General features: G+C 39.3%; 6 protein-coding genes across 7 annotated transcripts; 3 read left to right on the forward strand and 3 right to left on the reverse strand.

Moving 5' to 3' along the window:
- The first annotated feature begins 449 nt into the window (after positions 1 to 449).
- LOC117624264 (60S ribosomal protein L11) lies at positions 450 to 2,360 on the forward strand. Its single transcript, XM_034355417.1, has 5 exons — positions 450 to 582; positions 691 to 798; positions 896 to 938; positions 1,031 to 1,226; positions 1,950 to 2,360. Exons 1-5 carry the CDS (start codon positions 580 to 582, stop codon positions 2,146 to 2,148), a joined length of 549 nt encoding a protein of 182 aa, XP_034211308.1. The 5' UTR covers positions 450 to 579; the 3' UTR covers positions 2,149 to 2,360.
- Positions 2,361 to 2,535: 175 nt separating this feature from the next.
- Positions 2,536 to 4,091, reverse strand: LOC117624263. Of its 2 annotated transcripts, none has more exons than XR_004585302.1 (3): positions 3,894 to 4,091; positions 3,224 to 3,576; positions 2,536 to 3,052 (listed from the first exon to the last, which is right to left on the reverse strand). XR_004585302.1 is itself a non-coding variant. In XM_034355416.1 (3 exons), the coding sequence occupies exons 1-3, from the start codon at positions 3,994 to 3,996 to the stop codon at positions 2,733 to 2,735; spliced, it is 750 nt and encodes a 249-aa protein (XP_034211307.1). In that variant the 5' UTR covers positions 3,997 to 4,068; the 3' UTR covers positions 2,536 to 2,732. The 2 variants fall into 2 exon arrangements, 1 of the variants encoding a protein (XP_034211307.1); XM_034355416.1 differs by having other exon boundaries at positions 3,224 to 3,550; positions 3,894 to 4,068.
- A 180-nt stretch (positions 4,092 to 4,271) lies between these two features.
- Positions 4,272 to 7,353, forward strand: LOC117625050 (pentatricopeptide repeat-containing protein DOT4, chloroplastic). Its single transcript, XM_034356616.1, has one exon. The coding sequence runs from the start codon at positions 4,295 to 4,297 to the stop codon at positions 6,929 to 6,931; it is 2,637 nt and encodes an 878-aa protein (XP_034212507.1). The 5' UTR covers positions 4,272 to 4,294; the 3' UTR covers positions 6,932 to 7,353.
- A 735-nt stretch (positions 7,354 to 8,088) lies between these two features.
- LOC117624217 (SKP1-like protein 1A) lies at positions 8,089 to 8,593 on the forward strand. The gene has a single exon (XM_034355363.1). It carries the CDS (start codon positions 8,089 to 8,091, stop codon positions 8,482 to 8,484), a length of 396 nt encoding a protein of 131 aa, XP_034211254.1. The 3' UTR covers positions 8,485 to 8,593.
- Positions 8,594 to 8,875: 282 nt separating this feature from the next.
- LOC117626099 (receptor-like protein 51) lies at positions 8,876 to 10,838 on the reverse strand. The gene has a single exon (XM_034357751.1). The coding sequence runs from the start codon at positions 10,809 to 10,811 to the stop codon at positions 9,351 to 9,353; it is 1,461 nt and encodes a 486-aa protein (XP_034213642.1). The 5' UTR covers positions 10,812 to 10,838; the 3' UTR covers positions 8,876 to 9,350.
- Positions 10,839 to 11,897: 1,059 nt separating this feature from the next.
- On the reverse strand, positions 11,898 to 18,219 carry LOC117626098 (cellulose synthase A catalytic subunit 8 [UDP-forming]). Its single transcript, XM_034357749.1, has 13 exons — positions 17,983 to 18,219; positions 17,312 to 17,388; positions 17,123 to 17,174; positions 16,889 to 17,039; positions 15,871 to 16,137; positions 15,263 to 15,608; positions 15,045 to 15,182; positions 14,526 to 14,651; positions 14,229 to 14,441; positions 13,708 to 13,969; positions 13,420 to 13,619; positions 12,832 to 13,185; positions 11,898 to 12,702 (listed from the first exon to the last, which is right to left on the reverse strand). Exons 1-13 carry the CDS (start codon positions 18,161 to 18,163, stop codon positions 12,115 to 12,117), a joined length of 2,955 nt encoding a protein of 984 aa, XP_034213640.1. The 5' UTR covers positions 18,164 to 18,219; the 3' UTR covers positions 11,898 to 12,114.
- Positions 18,220 to 18,666: the final 447 nt, after the last annotated feature.

An 18,666-nucleotide genomic window follows, 5' to 3' on the forward strand; every position in this document is an offset into this window, starting at 1 on the left:
TTTTGAAAATGCGCGAGGAGAGTATAGCCGCACGGCTATACCATTTATAGGAAAAAAAAGGACCCGCCTTGGGATTAGGTGCCCACGTGTCAAAACAAGGATAGCTGTGCGGCTATACTATTTTTTAAAATTTAAAAAAAAAAGCCTGAGTATAGCCGCCCGGCTATACTTTCTTCACTTGCAAATAATTTTACTTGAATAAATAAAATAAAAAAAATAATACCGCTGTCGGTAATCGAACCCGGAATTGTCTAATTCCAAATTAATTTTGCTACATCAGATACTTGTCCGTAGGTATATATATATATATATATATATATATATATATATCATGAAACTCGGTTTAAGGACCAAGAATCCCGCAAGCTCATCTGAGGGTTGGAGCTCCTGGAAGCCCACAAGTATAGTTGGGCTACATCCGACCCAAAAGGCTCGGGTTCAAATCTGGGTTCTGAGGCAGCCCAAATCAGAAATAAAAACCCTAGCTCGCTCATCGCTCACATCGTTTCTCCCCCTATATTTGTATTGCCTTCTCCGAGTTTCTGCTGCTCCGCCTTCTCTGCACACTCTCATAACACAATGGTCTCATCTCTCTCCCCTTTCACCCTCTCTTCATGTTTATTGGAATTTCTGTGCTGTTGTTATTGTTGTGGTTTTTCTGATGATGTTGTTTTTGTGTGTCAAATTCAGGCGTCGGAGAAGAAGCTGGCGAATCCCATGAGGGAAATCAAAGTCCAGAAGCTCGTCCTCAACATCTCTGTCGGAGAAAGTGGTGATCGACTCACCAGAGCCGCCAAGGTTCCTCCTTTACCTCACAATAAAACTACCCAAAACAAAAATGATATCAAAATCATATACTGATCTTTTTATTTCCAATTTTGCCTCTTTCCCCTAGGTCTTGGAACAACTCAGTGGCCAAACCCCTGTCTTCTCCAAAGGTGAGCTTCCATTAGATTCTCTCTGCTTTTTCGTTTTTACATTTTTGGTTATTTATGGATTTATTAATTTTTTGAGTTATGTTTGCCTGCAGCTCGGTACACGGTGCGATCCTTCGGTATCAGGCGTAATGAGAAGATTGCCTGCTACGTGACTGTGAGAGGCGACAAGGCAATGCAACTTCTGGAGAGTGGACTGAAGGTCAAGGAATACGAGCTCTTGCGGAGGAACTTCAGTGACACCGGCTGCTTCGGCTTCGGTATTCAGGAACATATCGATCTTGGGATCAAGTTAGTGCTCCTTTTATTCTTGATTTTGGCGTATAACCTCATGATAATTGTCTTTGTGGAATCATTTGTATATTGAGTTTGTGGAATCATTTGTGTATTGAGTTTGTGGAATCCTGTAGTTTGTTGATAGGTTTTGTGGTTTGGGCTTTAGATTTAGTTTCTAATGAGATTGGGAAAAGTTCAATAATTTTATATGGGAATTAGATTTGTTCATCAAGTTTCTTGGATTTAGCTCAAAATGGTTTGCAAGTTCCAACTACTTATAGGGTGGGAATTAGGCTGACTCCGTACAATTTACCTTTACGATTGGCATAGGCTGAAAAGGTGTGCAGCGTAGGGTAACAATGGAGGTAGGGCATAGGGGTCAATATAAGAGCATATCATTGCATTTTTGCACAATGTTCACTTGTGAAAATTTCGTGTGTATTTGCCAAGGGTTTTTATTTCTTTCCATTTTCGAAAGAAGTTGAATATGCTGACTTTGAGGTGCAAACAATATATCTAGGACTCATTTTTACCTTTTATGAGTTTGTTTCAAATATGTGTTGAATATTATGTTGTAACATAGGAGGCATAATTTTGAAATAGCTGACCCTATAATGTTCCTGGGCTGTTACTATTTAAAATGTCGGGTAGTTGTGGTTGCCTTAACTTGAAAGGCTGACTAGTAATTGGCATGCATATTTGGGTATCACTAACCAATTTTGGTTTTTCTTCCTTCAGGTATGACCCTTCAACTGGTATATATGGCATGGACTTTTTTGTTGTTTTAGAGCGCCCAGGATACCGTGTTGGTCGTCGTCGCAGATGCAAGTCGCGTGTTGGAATTCAGCATAGGGTTACCAAGGAGGATGCAATGAAGTGGTTCCAGGTCAAATATGAAGGGGTCATTCTTAACAAGTCCCAAAATATTGTTAACTAGACAGATCTACTAGTCTTGGATATTTTGTTTTAGTTTTGGCAAGCTGCTACTTTCTACCAATTTCAATGTATCAGGAGTTAGTATCTCCATTAAAGAGATGTGCTAGTAATTTTGATCTTGAAAACTTGATGATGTCCTCTTGTTTCGACGCTTGTTGCTTATATGATGCAGCCATTATTACTGTCAGCAAATTTTAGTTTGCTTTGTGACCATTTTGTTACTCATCTGTCTTATTATTTGTTGGCAATATCAAATGGCTGACCAGATGTTCATGCCAGTATTGAAAGCTGTTTGACAGGCTTGATTTTTCATTGTTCTATCCCTTGGCTATAACATGGGAAGAGAAACATAGCAAATAAGAGAACAAGCAACCACAACACAAAACAGTATCAGAACCCTAAAATCAATTAGGAGCCAGAGAGCATTGAGTTTTGAGTTTAAAAACAACCATACTTCGGTGGCCACCCTGTAAAATGTGGGTAGCTAGGACTGCACAACATTTTGAAGAACGTAAGGTGAAATTCAATCTGTCACTTACATATAATGCTCTGGTACAAATATACAGGGCAAGGTTTTACATTGCTTTAGGACTTCAGCAGTTGAACGAGCTCGCTCTTTTTAAGTTTCGAGTAACCTTTAATTCCTCTGGTCTTTGCCAGTTCTTTCAACTCAGGGAGTTTCATTTCTTCTATTCTTCCAGCCGCAGAAGATGATGCTCCGTTATTCAGCTCAAGAACTTGTCCTCTTGGGATTGATTGAGATGGAATCGGAGATCTTTTCACAAATTTAGACAGTGGGCGCGTTAACTTGAACTCTGCAACTGAGGGATCCTCCTGTATTTGCTGCTCTTGCGAATCTTTCCTCCTTGTCCAGACCTCTTGCCCTGCCTTGTCTAAAGCTTTGCCTGCAGTAATTAGTATTTGACTAAGAAATAATACTGTGAAAGCAGAGAAATTCAATCATCATATCTAGAAATAAGACTTGAACATGTGCATGCTTAGGTGCAGAAGTGGTAGCTGTGTTGTGCATGGCCATGACAAGTGATTGCATCAAACATGACATTCATCTGCGTTACCTTTTTGCTTCCTCGATCCATAAAGAGCCTGAAGAATTGACTCGGAAGAGGGGCTATCTTCAGAGACATTGGAATTTATCTTCTTAGCATTTACAGACTCTTTGTTGGAGATCGAAGTCTGTATCCGTCTGAATAGAGAAATGATCTCTTCCTGGTCAGATGCTTTAGATTTTTTACCAGCTGGTCCACGTTTCTTGGTTCCATCGTTCTTATTCGTTCTTCCTGAAGCTGAACGCCTCCGAGGAGGTTGGTCTCCTCCATTTCCTTCAGATCCAATGCAGGACACAGTTAAGTGAAGGCCCTTTCGCTCGAAGGGTGAAGGCACATCTGCAATCTCAGCCAAATTTAACAAGCTGCATCAAGAAATGATCCCTCAGTCTATTACCTATAGCCAGCAAACAACAAATCATTTGTTGATATCAAATCCGAACTTCAGTTCAAGCTAATCAAAAGAGGAATGATAATTAAATTCAACAAAAAACAACATAATAAGTGAAATAATTTTCACCATGTTCGACTTCAAAATAGTAAAAAGTCCAACAATCCCAGACAAGAAAAATACTTAAACCAAGCTGAGATCTTTCATTTTAACAGATACCAAACACAATTCCAAGAAGAACCCATTGCAGAATTCAAAGTGGAATTCCTGAAAAGTGAAAACTTTAAATACCTTTCAAAGAGAAAATGGATTTTCCCAGCTTGGGCTGCTTGCTGAAAGAGAAGAAAGTGGGAAAGCGAAGCACAGAATGATATTCATGAACAATTGCACCCATAAGTTATATTCAAGGCCAATTTGGGTTCTTGAAGTTGAATGTGGAAAATGAGAAACCAAGATTCTGAGTATACAAATGGATCAGCTTCTGACAGTTCCTTCCCTTCAGTAACTCATATTTTATTACAAAATTTTCTGGTCCACAACTTCTGGTGGTGTGTGTAAATCACGCGCGCCATTTTTCCTTTTTGGTATTTAAAAATAAAATTTATATGTATAAATAAAGACTCTAGTTAGTTATCTTCTAGGTTCAGGCTAATTGAAATTTTCGCGCGGCTTTGTTTTGGTTTACAGGGACTATGTTGATGCTAGCCACAACCTCACCACACTTGTTGTCGGTCTCTCCTCTGCCGCACAAGGACAATGAAACAAAGTCTTCTAGACCCTCAAATGGCTGCTGCTTCTCCAAACCCTCTTCAAGAACCTCTCTGTTCTCTTCGAATTTGGATCATTCTTGTGCCAAATTTCGTATTTCAGCCTCGGTCGCCATATCCACTAAGAGTGAAGTTATAGACAAGAATGCCAAGATTAGCAAATACTGTGAAATGGGTAATCTAAAAAATGCCGTGGAATTGGTATGCGGGTCTAAAAAATCCGAGCTTGATTTGGAGGGTTACTGCTCCGTCTTAGAGCTCTGTGCTGGACTTAAGTCGCTGCAAGATGGTAAAAGGGTTCATTCAGTTATTTGTAACAATGGCGCAGAAGTTGATGGACCTTTGGGTGCAAAACTTGTTTTTATGTTTGTAAAGTGTGGGGATTTAAGAGAAGCTAGGCGAGTTTTTGATAAATTATCAAATGGAAAGGTTTTTCTTTGGAACCTTATGATCAATGAGTATGCAAAGGTTCGTAATTTCAGGGAAGGTATACATTTATTTAGGAAGATGCAAGAGCTGGGTATCCAAGCTAATTCTTATACATTTTCTTGTATTTTAAAGTGTTTTTCTTCCCTAGGATATGTACGAGAAGGTGAATGGGTTCATGGGTATCTGTACAAATTGGGATTTGGTTCTGATAACACAGTTGGTAATTCGCTAATGGCCTTCTATTTTAAGAATAGAAGAATTGAAAGTGCACGTAAGGTGTTTGATGAATTGAGTGATCGAGATGTTATATCGTGGAATTCAATGATAAGTGCATATGTGTCCAATGGTCTTGCGGAGAAGGGGGTTGAGATTTTCAGACAGATGCTTTCTTTGAGGGTAGATGTGGATTTGGCTACTGTTATCAATGTTCTAATGGCTTGTTCAGATGGTGGAAATCTTTCATTGGGTAGGGCGCTTCATTCTTATGCAATAAAAACTTGTTTGGACATGGATATCATGTTCTACAATAATGTTCTAGACATGTATTCAAAATGTGGCGATCTGAGTAGTGCAACTCAAGTCTTTGGGAAGATGGGTCAAAGAAGTGTTGTGTCATGGACTTCAATGATAGCAGGGTATGTCCGAGAAGGGCTTTCAGATGAGGCGATCGAATTATTCTCAGAAATGGAAAGGAATGATGTTAGCCCAGATGTTTATACAATCACAAGCATACTTCATGCGTGTGCTTGTAATGGCTCATTGAAAAAAGGCAGGGATATACATAAGTACATTAGGGAACATGGCATGGACTCCAGTTTATTTGTCTGCAATACTCTCATGGATATGTATGCGAAATGTGGAAGCATGGAAGATGCTCACTCGGTTTTTTCTAGCATGCCTGTGAAGGACATTGTCTCGTGGAATACCATGATAGGAGGTTACTCGAAAAACTGTCTTCCCAATGAAGCTCTTAAACTCTTTTCTGAGATGCAACAGAAATCAAAACCTGACGGCATGACAATTGCGAGTGTCCTTCCGGCTTGTGCCAGCCTAGCAGCTCTAAACAGAGGTCAAGAGATCCATGGCCATATATTGAGAAATGGATACTTTTCGGATCGGTATGTTGCCAATGCACTTGTTGACATGTATGTCAAGTGTGGGGTACTAGTTCTTGCACGATTACTTTTTGACATTATTCCCATAAAGGATCTGATTTCTTGGACTGTGATAGTTGCTGGATATGGCATGCATGGATTTGGAAGCAAAGCTATTACTGCCTTTAACGAGATGAGAAAATCAGGAATAAAACCTGACAGTATTTCCTTCATTTCTATACTTTATGCTTGCAGTCATTCTGGGTTACTTGATGAAGCATGGAGATTCTTTGATAGTATGAGAAATGATTACAGCATTGTTCCAAAGTTAGAGCACTATGCTTGTATGGTGGATCTTCTTGCCCGCACTGGGAATCTAACCAAGGCATATAAGTTTATTAACAAGATGCCCATTGAGCCAGATGCAACTATCTGGGGTTCCTTGCTCTGCGGTTGTAGGATCCACCACGATGTAAAACTAGCGGAGAAAGTCGCAGAACGTGTTTTTGAACTAGAGCCAGAAAACACAGGGTACTATGTACTTCTAGCAAATATTTATGCAGAGGCAGAAAAGTGGGAGGAAGTGAAAAAGTTGAGAGAGAGGATTGGTCGGCAAGGCTTAAAAAAGAATCCAGGCTGTAGTTGGATAGAGATCAAGGGGAAAGTTCAAATCTTTGTCGCTGGAAATAGTTCACACCCACAAGCCACAAAGATAGAGTCTCTATTGAAGCGTTTAAGATTGAAGATGAAGGAAGAAGGCTATTCTCCTAAAATGCAGTATGCTTTGATAAATGCAGATGAGATGGAGAAAGAAGTGGCTCTCTGTGGGCATAGTGAGAAGTTAGCCATAGCATTTGGGATACTGAACTTGCCACCTGGGAAAACCGTACGGGTGACCAAGAATCTACGAGTATGCAGTGACTGTCATGAGATGGCCAAGTTCATCTCTAAGACATCTAGGAGGGAGATTGTTCTAAGAGATTCTAACCGCTTTCACCATATGAAAGATGGGATTTGTTCTTGCAGGGGTTTCTGGTAAACTGAAGTTGGACTTTGAAGTGCAAGTAGGCTCATCAATTTCGATACACTTGCTAAGTACCTCCTCCAAACTTGGTTGATTGTCACGCACATGATCAAGCTATTGTTGTATATAATTGTTTTTCGATCGACCAAAATAGAACACTCTAGATAGGCATTTGAATTAGGATCTTAATATGGGCCAATTTCAAGAGATGCATGCTTCGCAGTTTTGATGTGACTCAAATTGAAAGGCTATGATCAGTCTCATTTACAAAGGGCTAACAAAGCGTCGATATCAGTTTGTCTATGCTGTGGTGTTTCCTTGAAGAGGTCTCCTATTTAACAGCCGTTAATTGCAGTAGAGATGCAGGATTTGATTTGTCTATATCATAATTAGTAAACTACGGGATGGGAAAATTACGAATAAAATACGTACATGTATTTTTTGGCAATTTTTTTTAAAATACAATCAAATTAGATAATGTTTTAATATAAATTTTATTTTTGTCCGTATTATTGAAAATTTTATAAAAAGTACATGTATTAAACATGAAGAATATGGACATACGTGTATTGTATGTTTGATTTAAAAAGCCATGTATTTTATAAAGTCTTTGAGATGTGTATGGAAAACGAAAGTATTTAAAAAAAAAAATGTATATATGTATATAATACGAGTATTATGCGAAATTGCTAACCATACTCTATATTGTAAGTTGAAACCATGAGAATTTTGTCTTATAAATTCACAGATAGAGAGAAGAAAGGGATAAGCTCTTTGAAAAGTGAATCTCTGTATTGGAAAAGAAAGGATACGCTCTTGATATCCCAGTGCCTATCGAAGGCCTTCCAATACACCGTACCTCATTTCTACAAATTATCCCCAGAGAATTTGCACTTTTAAATTCATGCCCCAAAAAAAAAAAAAAGGAAAAAAAAAAAAAGGACTTCCTTATCTGAGGAGAACAAAAGTGGAAATTCTGGTTATAGTTGGAAATACAATATTACTTGTCCTGCTAGAATTAGGAGAAGTCTTCTAAGATATATATATTCACCATCTTCCACTCTCTTCTCATTTAATTCAGTGGTTCAGAGTTTCTTCAAACATCATCATGTCCTCGTCAAAGAGTAGGGTTTTCAGATTGAGGTGTTTGAATGACGAAATAATTGAAGTAAATGAGGCTGCGGCCGTACTTTGTGAAACCATCAAGAACATGGGAGGAAGGCTGTGAGGGCGACGAGATTTCAGTGCCAAACGTGACTGCCGAAATCCTAGGCAAGGTGATGGAGTGGTGCAAAAAGCATGCAAAGGGTAAAGAGACTAAAGAGGAACTCAAAGAGTGGGACGCTGAGTTTCTTAATGTTGATCAAGCAGTTTTGTACCATATCTTCATCGCCGCGGACTATCTATACAACAAGGAATTGGTGGCTCAAGTATCTCAAAAGGTTGCAGATATGATCAGGGGAAAGAGAATTGACGAGATTCGTGAAGTGTTCAAGCTCAAGAATGATATGCCACCGGAGCTCGTAAAAGAAGTAATTGATGGCAACCCTTCGATAGATTTTATGTAATGATTTTATGTTCAGGCCGGAAAGAAAAAAGAGTTTTGTTTGTTTAGGGCTTCTTTCATGTATTTTTTTTTTCTTTCTTCTTTATCGTTCTTTGTTTTGAGTAATGCTATATTTACTATATTATTATTCCACGTTTCTATACCTCTATACCACATGATGTGGCATATCCATACCATCATTCTTCATAATTCCACTTTATAAATCAATCATCATCAGCCTACCACTGTCCTTTTCTGTATTCAAGTAGAGACAGCTGTAAATAAATTTCTTTTTCTGGGTGTGCTCAAAAGGAAATCTAAAATAATTGCAAATTTACATAAAGAACATGACCTCTTAACTTATCAAATACGAATATACCCAATTGTACCAAAACTTTAATACAAGAAAAATATTTAGCCAATCCACATTGTTATCAATTCATGAATATTTACACTAAGAAGAAAGCAATTAAACTCAGAGAAAGCTACCTGATCAAAAATAAATAAATAAAGAAGATAAATGCTTGTGGCTGAAGAAAAAAATTACATACATATAATCTGGAAAACAGATGAAGCCGCTTTTAGGCTCTATGGCAGCTAAGAAATAATACACCCAAGTGGCCACTGGCCACATCTATCACAAAATAATGGAAACCCACTGCTCTTTTCTCCAGCAAGCCATCAAAGCAATGATAAAAATAACACTCCAAATTAATGATTCCTCTCTCTCCTTTTTCTTTTTTGGTTTGTTTTCAATTTTTTCACCTTCCCATCTACTCTTCCTCCTCATCATTGAGTATAATAATAAATTAATCAAAATTCAATTTCAATAACCAATTTGGCCTAATCTAATAAAACTTTAATCAACAAACAATTCAATTTCAAGTTTCAACCACACCATTTGGAGAGAAGAACCAAGAAAATAATGAGGAAGACTATGGAAGAAAGCCCAATGGCCACACCAAGAACAACCTTACTTGGCCCATGATGACGATCCTTCTTCTGATCAGAGTCGTCCCCATCGCTGTCATCATAATCTGAATCACTGCTGTCTTCTGCTGATGAATCGCCTTTGGCCGGAGGAGGTGACATGGGCAATCCATGCTTGTCACAAGGAGAAATCCCAAGCTTCAATTTTGATGACAAAACAGAGTGGTTATAGCACAAATTGCTGTTCCTGCTAATCTTGAACACTGCCAATTTGTTTATAAATGACACATTGAAAGGCACAACTCCATGGAAGTCATTGTTTGCAAGATTCAAGTGCTTCAAGCTCTTCATATCAGAGAGGAAATTTGGAATTGTACCATTCAGCTGATTGGAGCTCAGATCAACATGAACCAACCCTGGAATTGCAGACATTGACTCTGGTATGGCTCCAGACAACGAATTTGAAGCTAAAGACACGTTCTTTAGTGAAATCAGGTCCCCAAACGAAGTGGGTATTTCTCCATTGAGGGAATTAGAGGAAAGGTTCAAGCTTTCAAGGTTTTCAAGGAGTGTGATTGAAGAGGGTATCTTCCCCTGTAGCTTATTACCCGAAAAATCGATGTGGGTAAGGTTCAAATTCCAGTGTCTTGGAACACTACCAGTTAGATTGGCATGAGAGATGGTCACAGACCTGAGCTTCTTCATGTTGCCGAGAATGACAAAGGGTCCAGAGGCATTGACTTCGACATTGGAGACAGTGAGATCAGTGAGGTTTTGGAGGCGCGCAAGCCAGACGCCAGTGAGCCTGCGGAGGCTGTTAATGCAGGTGAAGGAGTGGAGAGAGGCAACGAGATCGGCCGGGAAGCGGATAGGGGCAATGGGGCAGTTGAAGAACTGGAGGGACTGGAGGGTGGAGAGGGACTTGAGAGCAGTGAAGGACAAAGCGACGTCGTCGGAGCAGTTGGCAAGGCGGAGGGAGAGGATGTGGCGGAAGGGCTTGGAGGAGTCGCAGAGAGTGGTGTTGGGGAGGAGGAGTGAGGGTTGGGTGCAGGGGTCTTTGGAGGTTGGGATGTTGAGAGATTGGAGGGCTCTGAGTTGCTTTGGGTCTAAAGAGCTGGAAGATGGTGAAGATGGGGTTTTGGGGGTGGAGGAGTTTGGTGGGGTTGGGGAGGAGATAGGAGATGGGGTTTTTGGGGTGGTGGACTTCGGTGGGGTTGGGGAGGAGGTAGGAGATGGGGTTTTGGGGGTTGGGGAGGAGGTAGGAGATGGGGCTTTGGGGGTGGTGGACTTTGGTGGGGTTGGGGAGGAGGCAGGAGATGGAGTGGGGCGGAGAGGAGGAGCAGAGGCTGAGAAGGTGGTGGTGGAGAGGAGGAGGAGGAGGAGGAGGAGAAGCAGAGTGGGCAGCAATGGTGGTTCCATTAGAGAGAGAGAGAGAGAGAGAGAGAGAGAGAGCTTGGGGTTATGGGGAAGAGTGTTTGTTGTATGAATTTATGTAAGGTATTTGAGAGTGTGTAATACAGTGACCAGTGAGAGAGCTTGGGAAGACCATGAGATCAGATTTGGGATGGTGTGTCTGTCTGGTTAAAATACTTCTATGCCCTTGAATTCTGCATAAAATTGCAGAATGGGACTTTGTTTTCTTTGTCCAGCTGTTGCTGGTAGTACTCATGCTGCTACTTTTTTACCACACATCCCCTCTGTCGTTTTGTTTGGAGGGAAGGAAAATTCCATAATCCATTTCCTCATCACAGGATTCTAAGTTAAATTTGCAGTGTGTATAATAAAACATACATTTCACATCTATAAAATGTATTCGAAGTTTGTATTTGAATTTATAGCTCACTACATGCTCCAATTTCTAACGATATTCGCACTTATAAATTGCACATATATAATTTACTTTATATCCCACATCGATTCATCATTCAGTATTCTACTTAACTGTTGACATTATAAGCTATGATATTAACACTTACAGTTTCTAAGCCACGAAGTTGGGGTGGCAAGTTTGATCAGGCCTAGGTGGTTTTCGATGAAATTATAACCTCCCTAAATCCAAAATTGCCAAACCTCTTCTCTTTCCGTTTCTTTCTGCAACATTAATTATTAAAATAAAAGGATGCTAGCTTGTATGCAAAGGCTAATAGGTTGAGTGCGTAAATAATAGATAAAACCAAGGGCTTTGTTATGAGCTATGAGATGAAATGTGTAATGTCAGAGCACACGTGTACATTGTTTGAAAACATATGAACTATACCAGAAAAGGGATGGGTCAACGACTCAACGCCCGATTTCAACTTTCAAGTTTCAGCAGGCTAATGATGTAATTAACTAATAAGTTAAGGGCTATCTAAGTCTGACAAATTTCTTTTGAAAATTAGTTTTCCGTTGAAGGCAAAGGCCGAAAGCCCATGGCCTGTTTGTGCGCGGCGTCCATCTCTTTCTTACCCGCTAGACCCGACCCGCCCAGGCGCCCAGACCCGCTAGACCCGGCTAGGCGGCCGATTTGTCGAACACTGGTTTTTACATTGATACTGTGCAGGAATGCTTAATTCTTTACACACTGATTGTCCAAAACCCAAAAGAAAGAAAAAAAGAATCATTACAAATGTTTCTAAACTTAAAAATAAAAAATTTATGATTGGCATTTCCAGAAAGAAGCGAACTTTGGTACTCAGACCTTGAAACTATATAATGAAGCCAAAATCGTGGAAAAGTTTGTTTAACAGTCTATGGAGATGCAGCTTTGAGTAAGGGCTGAGCTATCAACTTTGGTGACAAATGGATTGATCTTGACCCAAACGAGAGAGAAGACAGAGGCCAAGAGCACTGACCACAAGACAACAATGGTTGGGGTCCGGTTTTGGCGTCCCATGAGACCTTTCAGGAAGGGATAGAGATGAAGAATCACCCAGAAGGCAAAGAAAACCTTGCCAAAAAGTGGGCCCCAAGCTTCATATCCCTTGTTCAGTGCATCAGAAAATCCAGCAACAATGCCAACCATGTTGACAATGAGGAGTGTGGTTGGGGGGATCAAAAGTGTTGTCCATTTGATCATGTAGAGCTCACCAAAATCTGCGTCTTCGGCCTGTTTACTTGTGACAGTGAAGTTGGTATCAATTCCTGCCAGCATTTTTAGAAATCCTTGGAAGACAGCAAAGAGATGGGCTGAGACACCTCCGATCACCCAGAACTGCTCGTTACGCCATATGTCTTCGATGCTCACACCACTCCACCGCAACTCGAGCACACTTGTTACAATGATGGACATGAAGAGACCAAGAAACAAGGCACTTGCCAGGTTTGAAAGCTGCAAGTTACAAGAATGATCCACAGTAAGTATTGATGTATCTTACGCATGCATAAAAAGATAATTGGTAACACACTATCCTTGCTTTTTCCATGTTAGTCTGAGACAATGAAGGTAGAAAAAACTTACTGTTGGGATGATAAATTTTCCTGTGAGAAGGCATATTGCAGGAATTGTGCAGTAAGCTACAAGAGGGAGGGATGTGAAGGGGTAAACGATAGTGTTAATATATGCCAGTCGCTGAAGCCATTTGAGGCGGCCTCCTGCAAACCCGTACCAGAGAGGACAATGTCTACTGAGGAAAATTTCCACAGATCCAAGTGCCCACCTGAGAACTTGGTGCAGTCGATCGGAAAGGTTAATGGGAGCTGACCCTTTGAATGCAGGCCTCAAGGGCATGCAATAAATTGACCTCCATCCACGGCAATGCATCTTGAAACCAGTTAAGATATCCTCAGTGATTGATCCGTATATCCAACCAATCTGAGAAAAAGAGAATATAAAACCGTTTAAGTAAAAGAACACACTGCTTAGTAAATGCAGTACATCTTCAACATAGGAGGATTATAGCAAAAGGCAGCCAAGAATCTATTAGAAGGCCACACATTGTTCAAGTTTGCAAGATATGATATCTTCCAGAATAATATTGACACTAGTTTTGGTAAAACTTCAAGAGTCCCATTCATTTGTTTTACATAAGGTGGAATAAAATCCTACCTCTTTTCCCCATGCGGTCTTCTCTTCATAACCACAGCTAATGACATGAATCGCCTCTTTGATCAATGTTGATGGGTTAGAAGATTCGGCCACTCCTCCGTTCTCCATTAGTGTAGACTCTATAAATACAGATGATAAGCCGAAAGTTTTCTCAAAGCTTGTCTGGGAAATCAGCATTGACCTCTCATACTCATCATAGTCTGCATAAGAAAGCCCAAAATATTTTATATACTGAAAGCACAACAAACCATTTGTCTATATCCAGTTTCATTGAGTGATTAGACTTACTATCAATCTCCCTGAGGTTGAATATGGCAGCATCAAGCTCCTCACGTTTTGTATCTCTGTAAGCCTCTGACAGATCTTTAGACGGCTTCTTAGAGGGGCAGCAACAAGAGCAGCAGCCGCACCATGAACAGGACGATGATGAAGCCTTGGATAAGCTGGGCATAGAATGAGGGCCATAGCCATAAAGGGCTTGCCTATTGAAACAACAACCTGTCCCCACATATACTGGACCTTGAATGCCATCCAGTCCTTTCATGTTAACCTGAAATTAGAGATTTAGAGATTTTCAAAACTATGTTCACAGTTCTTTTCAAACACAGTGTGAATCTCAACGAGTCTAATGCTAAAATTCTGACTAATGACAAGGCAATGTTCAATTCTTTCTTATATTTATTTTTCTTTTACTTTTAAAACAGCTTGAATGTTCCAAGTCTTGCATTCCCTTGTAACAGTTCACCTATACAAGGACATTTAAGGTTACTATTAAAATGTGTGGATATGTATGATAGCTTTGAACTCACATCAAAGAAAACCGTATTACGGTTGGCATATCGGTCACTACGATCAATGCCATCAAATCTCTGAGGAAATTGCACAAAGCATACTTCTCGACCAACTTGCGGATCCATCAAGAAACACATCGCCTCACGAATTGCCTGGCTGTTGTTAACATAGTGATCGCAGTCAAGGTTGAGGATGTATGGAGCATTTGTGAGAACTGCAGACACCCTTACCTGTATCAAGCCAGTCATTCAAGTTTGAGTGAAATTTTATAGTGCTCACATGGGTATTATCATTCTTAAAGTACGTATATATACCAGAGCATTTTCAGCACCAGCTTTCTTGTGGTGTGGGTAGCCGGGTCTCTTCTCTCTAGAGACATAAACCAATCGAGGGAGTTCATTTCCCTCAATATCATAGGCACCGCTATGTCCAAGGAAAACCTGAGGATGGTGAAAAAGATGAGTTATATGTCAAAATCAATTATTTACAATATGATGAAGCGCTGAAAATCTCTTTATAAAGAGACACAACAAGGAGCATGGACTGATAGTTGATGGAAAAACAGTATTCACCAAGGCTAGAAAATATCCCTCAAGGCACTTAAAAAAAGTATCACTCCAAATGCAAATGCAAAATGCTTTTCAAAATCTTGGTTTGCCCACATGAACAGAGTGTTTAGGTTATGTATTACAGGTATCTAAATATAGCTCAAGTGAACCTTGTCCAGACTTTTGTTTCGAGCACCGACAAATATAGAACCCCTTAGAGAAGTATGAAATTTTCAAAATGGAAAAATTTCAGAAGTTGAACTCAACAAACCATAGGCTGTCTACCTGGATCATGCCAGGATGGTCACGTGAGTTATTTCCTGGCCAAGGTGTTCCATCTTGCATAGTCCATCCATCTTCTGGTGTTTTTTGAGCCTTTGCTACTAAAGCATTCATTCGCACTTTGAACTCTTCATAATCTCTCTGTAAAAGTTTATGAGTTAATGAAAGCTTTCAGCTATCATAATATCATGAGTATTCAGCTTCAACCTTAAGGTACTTACTTTCATTGCTCTGCGCTCCTTCACAAAAGATGGTTGCACTTTGTCCTTCAAGTAGTCAATCTTTTGTGAAAAGTAAAACTCAGGTGCACGTGGTTCAATCGAAAACTTCTTGCAGAATGGAACCCACTTTCTTGCAAATTCAGATGTTTCGGCCAGAGATTCGAAAGTAAGCATTGCAGCACCATCGTCAGACACATAGCAAGAAACTTTATCGACAGGGTAGTCTACAGCAAGGATAGAAAGCACAGTATTTGCAGTGATCAGAGGTGGTTCTTTCAATGGATCAACTGTACTCACGAAGAAATCCACAGCAGCGAGCTCAGAGGGTTCACCCTCTCTTTCATACCTGGCATGGAAGTTTATACAACCATTTCACATAACATCCAAAAGGAACATTTAAAATGATGTTCAGAATACAATGAGAAATTAACAGTTTTTAAAAACATATACTATTCATTTGTACTTTCCTTCATATTCTTCCGGTTAGTCTCAGAAAACCCTGTGTTTACTCACTAATCATGACATGTAATTATATGAAGGTTTGAAAACATCAACTGACTAATGTTGGACGAGGTTGAAGCATAAGAAATCCAGTTTAAAATATATACCTGGCAGATAACCTGTCAGTAAATGTAGTCCTATTAACTGGATACCACTTGGGAAACTGATCCAACACCCAAGAAAAAGCGAACCAGATCTCACATATGATAGAAGTGAGCCAGAGACCATAAGCACTGTCAACAGGATTTGTCACTCGATAATGGAAGAAAAGGGCAAGAATGATCAATCGCATAATTATTACAACTCTGTATGGTGTGATTTTGTTAGGTGGAAGTGGAATGATAGTTGAAAGTGGTTCCGCAGCATCTGGTGAACTGCAAAGAAGGCCATAAGTCAAATAACACACAAGAAAAAGCATCAAATGCTACATATGAATATGATTCGAACACATCCAAATTCATACATGCATCGTCTTGGTTCTGTTCCTTTTTTTTGAAAATTAGACTCTGAAACTTCCCAAAACATTGATATAATCATTTCATTAACTGTGTATATGAACCATTTTCACAACACTGATATAAAAGATATGAAACAGAATGTCCTGTGTAAAACCTGATTGTGTCTCTCTATCCCCAAGCATGGAATATAACTGATAAATCATAGATCTAACTTGCCAAGTTAGCATCCAAACCCAAAACAAAGAACCTATAGGTAATGGATGGAAAGGCAGATGATTTATATTTTAAGATGTAAGCTTAGATTACCCCATGTGGGATTTTTATATCTCAACATAACTCATAGACAAGACTATAGAATGAATGCTCCTCTCTTTTCTTGTATCCAACATTTGGAATGGCAGGATAACTATAATGGACATAGAACATCATCCCAACCCGAAATAACAGCTATGTAGAAATTCCATCTCATCTAAGCCTAAACACATAAATGTTTCCTTTCATGAACACATGAATGTTTGAATGAGATAAAGAAATTTTGGAAAAGAATCTAAAAACAGACCCTACATCAGAAAACTAGCACTGCAATGCCCTTTTATTTTTGAAAGGGCTTTATCTTCTTTCTTGTATAGCATCTTATATAAATCACCCAAGTTTTAATTGTACTTACTGGTTCTCTGTCATCTGCTGCTCAGGTGGAATTTGAGCCACTTTTTCCTCCTTAGGTGCACCCTTTTTCTTCTTGCTCTTTTTATCCTTTTTATCCTTCCAACTCTCTACTCTATTCTTCCAAATTGGATTCCCATATTCATCATTTAATTCTTCAAAGATAACAAAATAAGATAATTATCAAAAAAATGAGACAAGGGGACTAAATCATGCAAGAAAAAGAAATATGACTCACCACTATCCACAGCAGACACATTGCTGACGTGCCTAGCATGAATTCCGATATCCTGCTTAAACAAATATAAAAATTAGCAAGCTGTAAGAAACCTAATATTCTTAAACACACTGAGTATAAACAAAATATTATCTCATTCTACTTAAAGTACCTACAAATTATAGAATTGCAGAAACTTTTGTTTCATACCTGAGAATTATCCAGGTGAGCTGCCATTGCAGATCGAGTGCCAGAAACCTTTGTTTCATCATCTGCCAGTGAGTTCTCTGAAGAATTTTAAAAACCATTATATAGCTTAGAAATCATGAAAGCTACCAATTTTAGAATGTAACAAGCTGTAAAAAATATACATATCAATCAAGACCAAATGAACCCATTTTTGGATCTCCTTCCAAAAACTTTTTTAACTGCGTAAAAGTTAAAAAGACATAATTTCAGAACTTCTTCAACTTTATGCATAGTTTGGTTTTATACTCTCCTTGCATCATTTCCAAAATCCAAATAGCACATAGGGGAACCAAACCTCGCATACCTTGCACAAGATTAACTTTCCCAAATCAGCATAAGAGAAAGAAAAGGTTTGATTTTGATTCCCCATCAAGTGCATGTGAACTTAATCACTATCCTAAAAAGTTGTTATGATGTCATCAACCAAACTATTTCTATAACTTACAGGTATATAATTTCCAATTATACATATGATTGTCGCAGGGTGTCGCCAATATGCACTAATGGTGGTAAACTAAGTTGTGAGCCTCAAAAAGTGAAAGCATCAATATGGAAAAAACCAAGTAAAACACATATAATAAAGCATCTGAAAATATAGACATAGATCAGAGAAATTCAAGTAAAAGAGATACCATCATCATAGGGAGTGCTGCACCGCAAGCAAGCTTTACGCCCCTCCTTGATATCCAAATCAAAACAAGTCTTGCAAACAGGGAAATTACATTCATGGCAAGCCACAAAAACCTCCTCATTGGCATCAAGCCCCACTTGTTCACCACAGGTGTTGCATAGAGGAATCCCAGACTGCATCATTTTGACAATATTGGTGTTTCCTTAATTTCCTTGGAAACCCAATACCTTAAGCCTGAAAGGGGTCTCACTCTACTTCCCAATCTAGGTCTTGTTGCTGGTTTTATACGAATTACCCAAACCCCATTTTTGAAATGGTGAGAAGGAGGTGGAGTATGGTGGTTGGAAGGGTGTGGAAGTTGGGGTGTTGGTGTCATTGTATCTGCAGAGAGAGAGAGATGGGAAGCTACCTCTTTCTTTCTTTTGTTTTTCCTAAAAGAAAAAGATTTGAAATTTTTGCGGGAAGTCTAAGGAAGGTTTCGGTTGGGCAAGGTACATCCTTAACTAACCAACGTCTGTTATCTTTCCCACCAAAAACCCAAGAAGAAGAGTGAGCTGTCTCCCTTTTTTTTATATGTAGTCTCCAAATAAAGGCCCTACAAGCTTGCCTTATAAAATGGGCCTCAACGTTTGAATTGGCCATTATGATTAAGAAAGATGGTCATAAATCACAGGTGTAACATGGT

This window comes from Prunus dulcis, chromosome 4 (assembly GCF_902201215.1).
Source record: "Prunus dulcis chromosome 4, ALMONDv2, whole genome shotgun sequence".
Lineage (NCBI taxonomy): Eukaryota > Viridiplantae > Streptophyta > Magnoliopsida > Rosales > Rosaceae > Prunus > Prunus dulcis.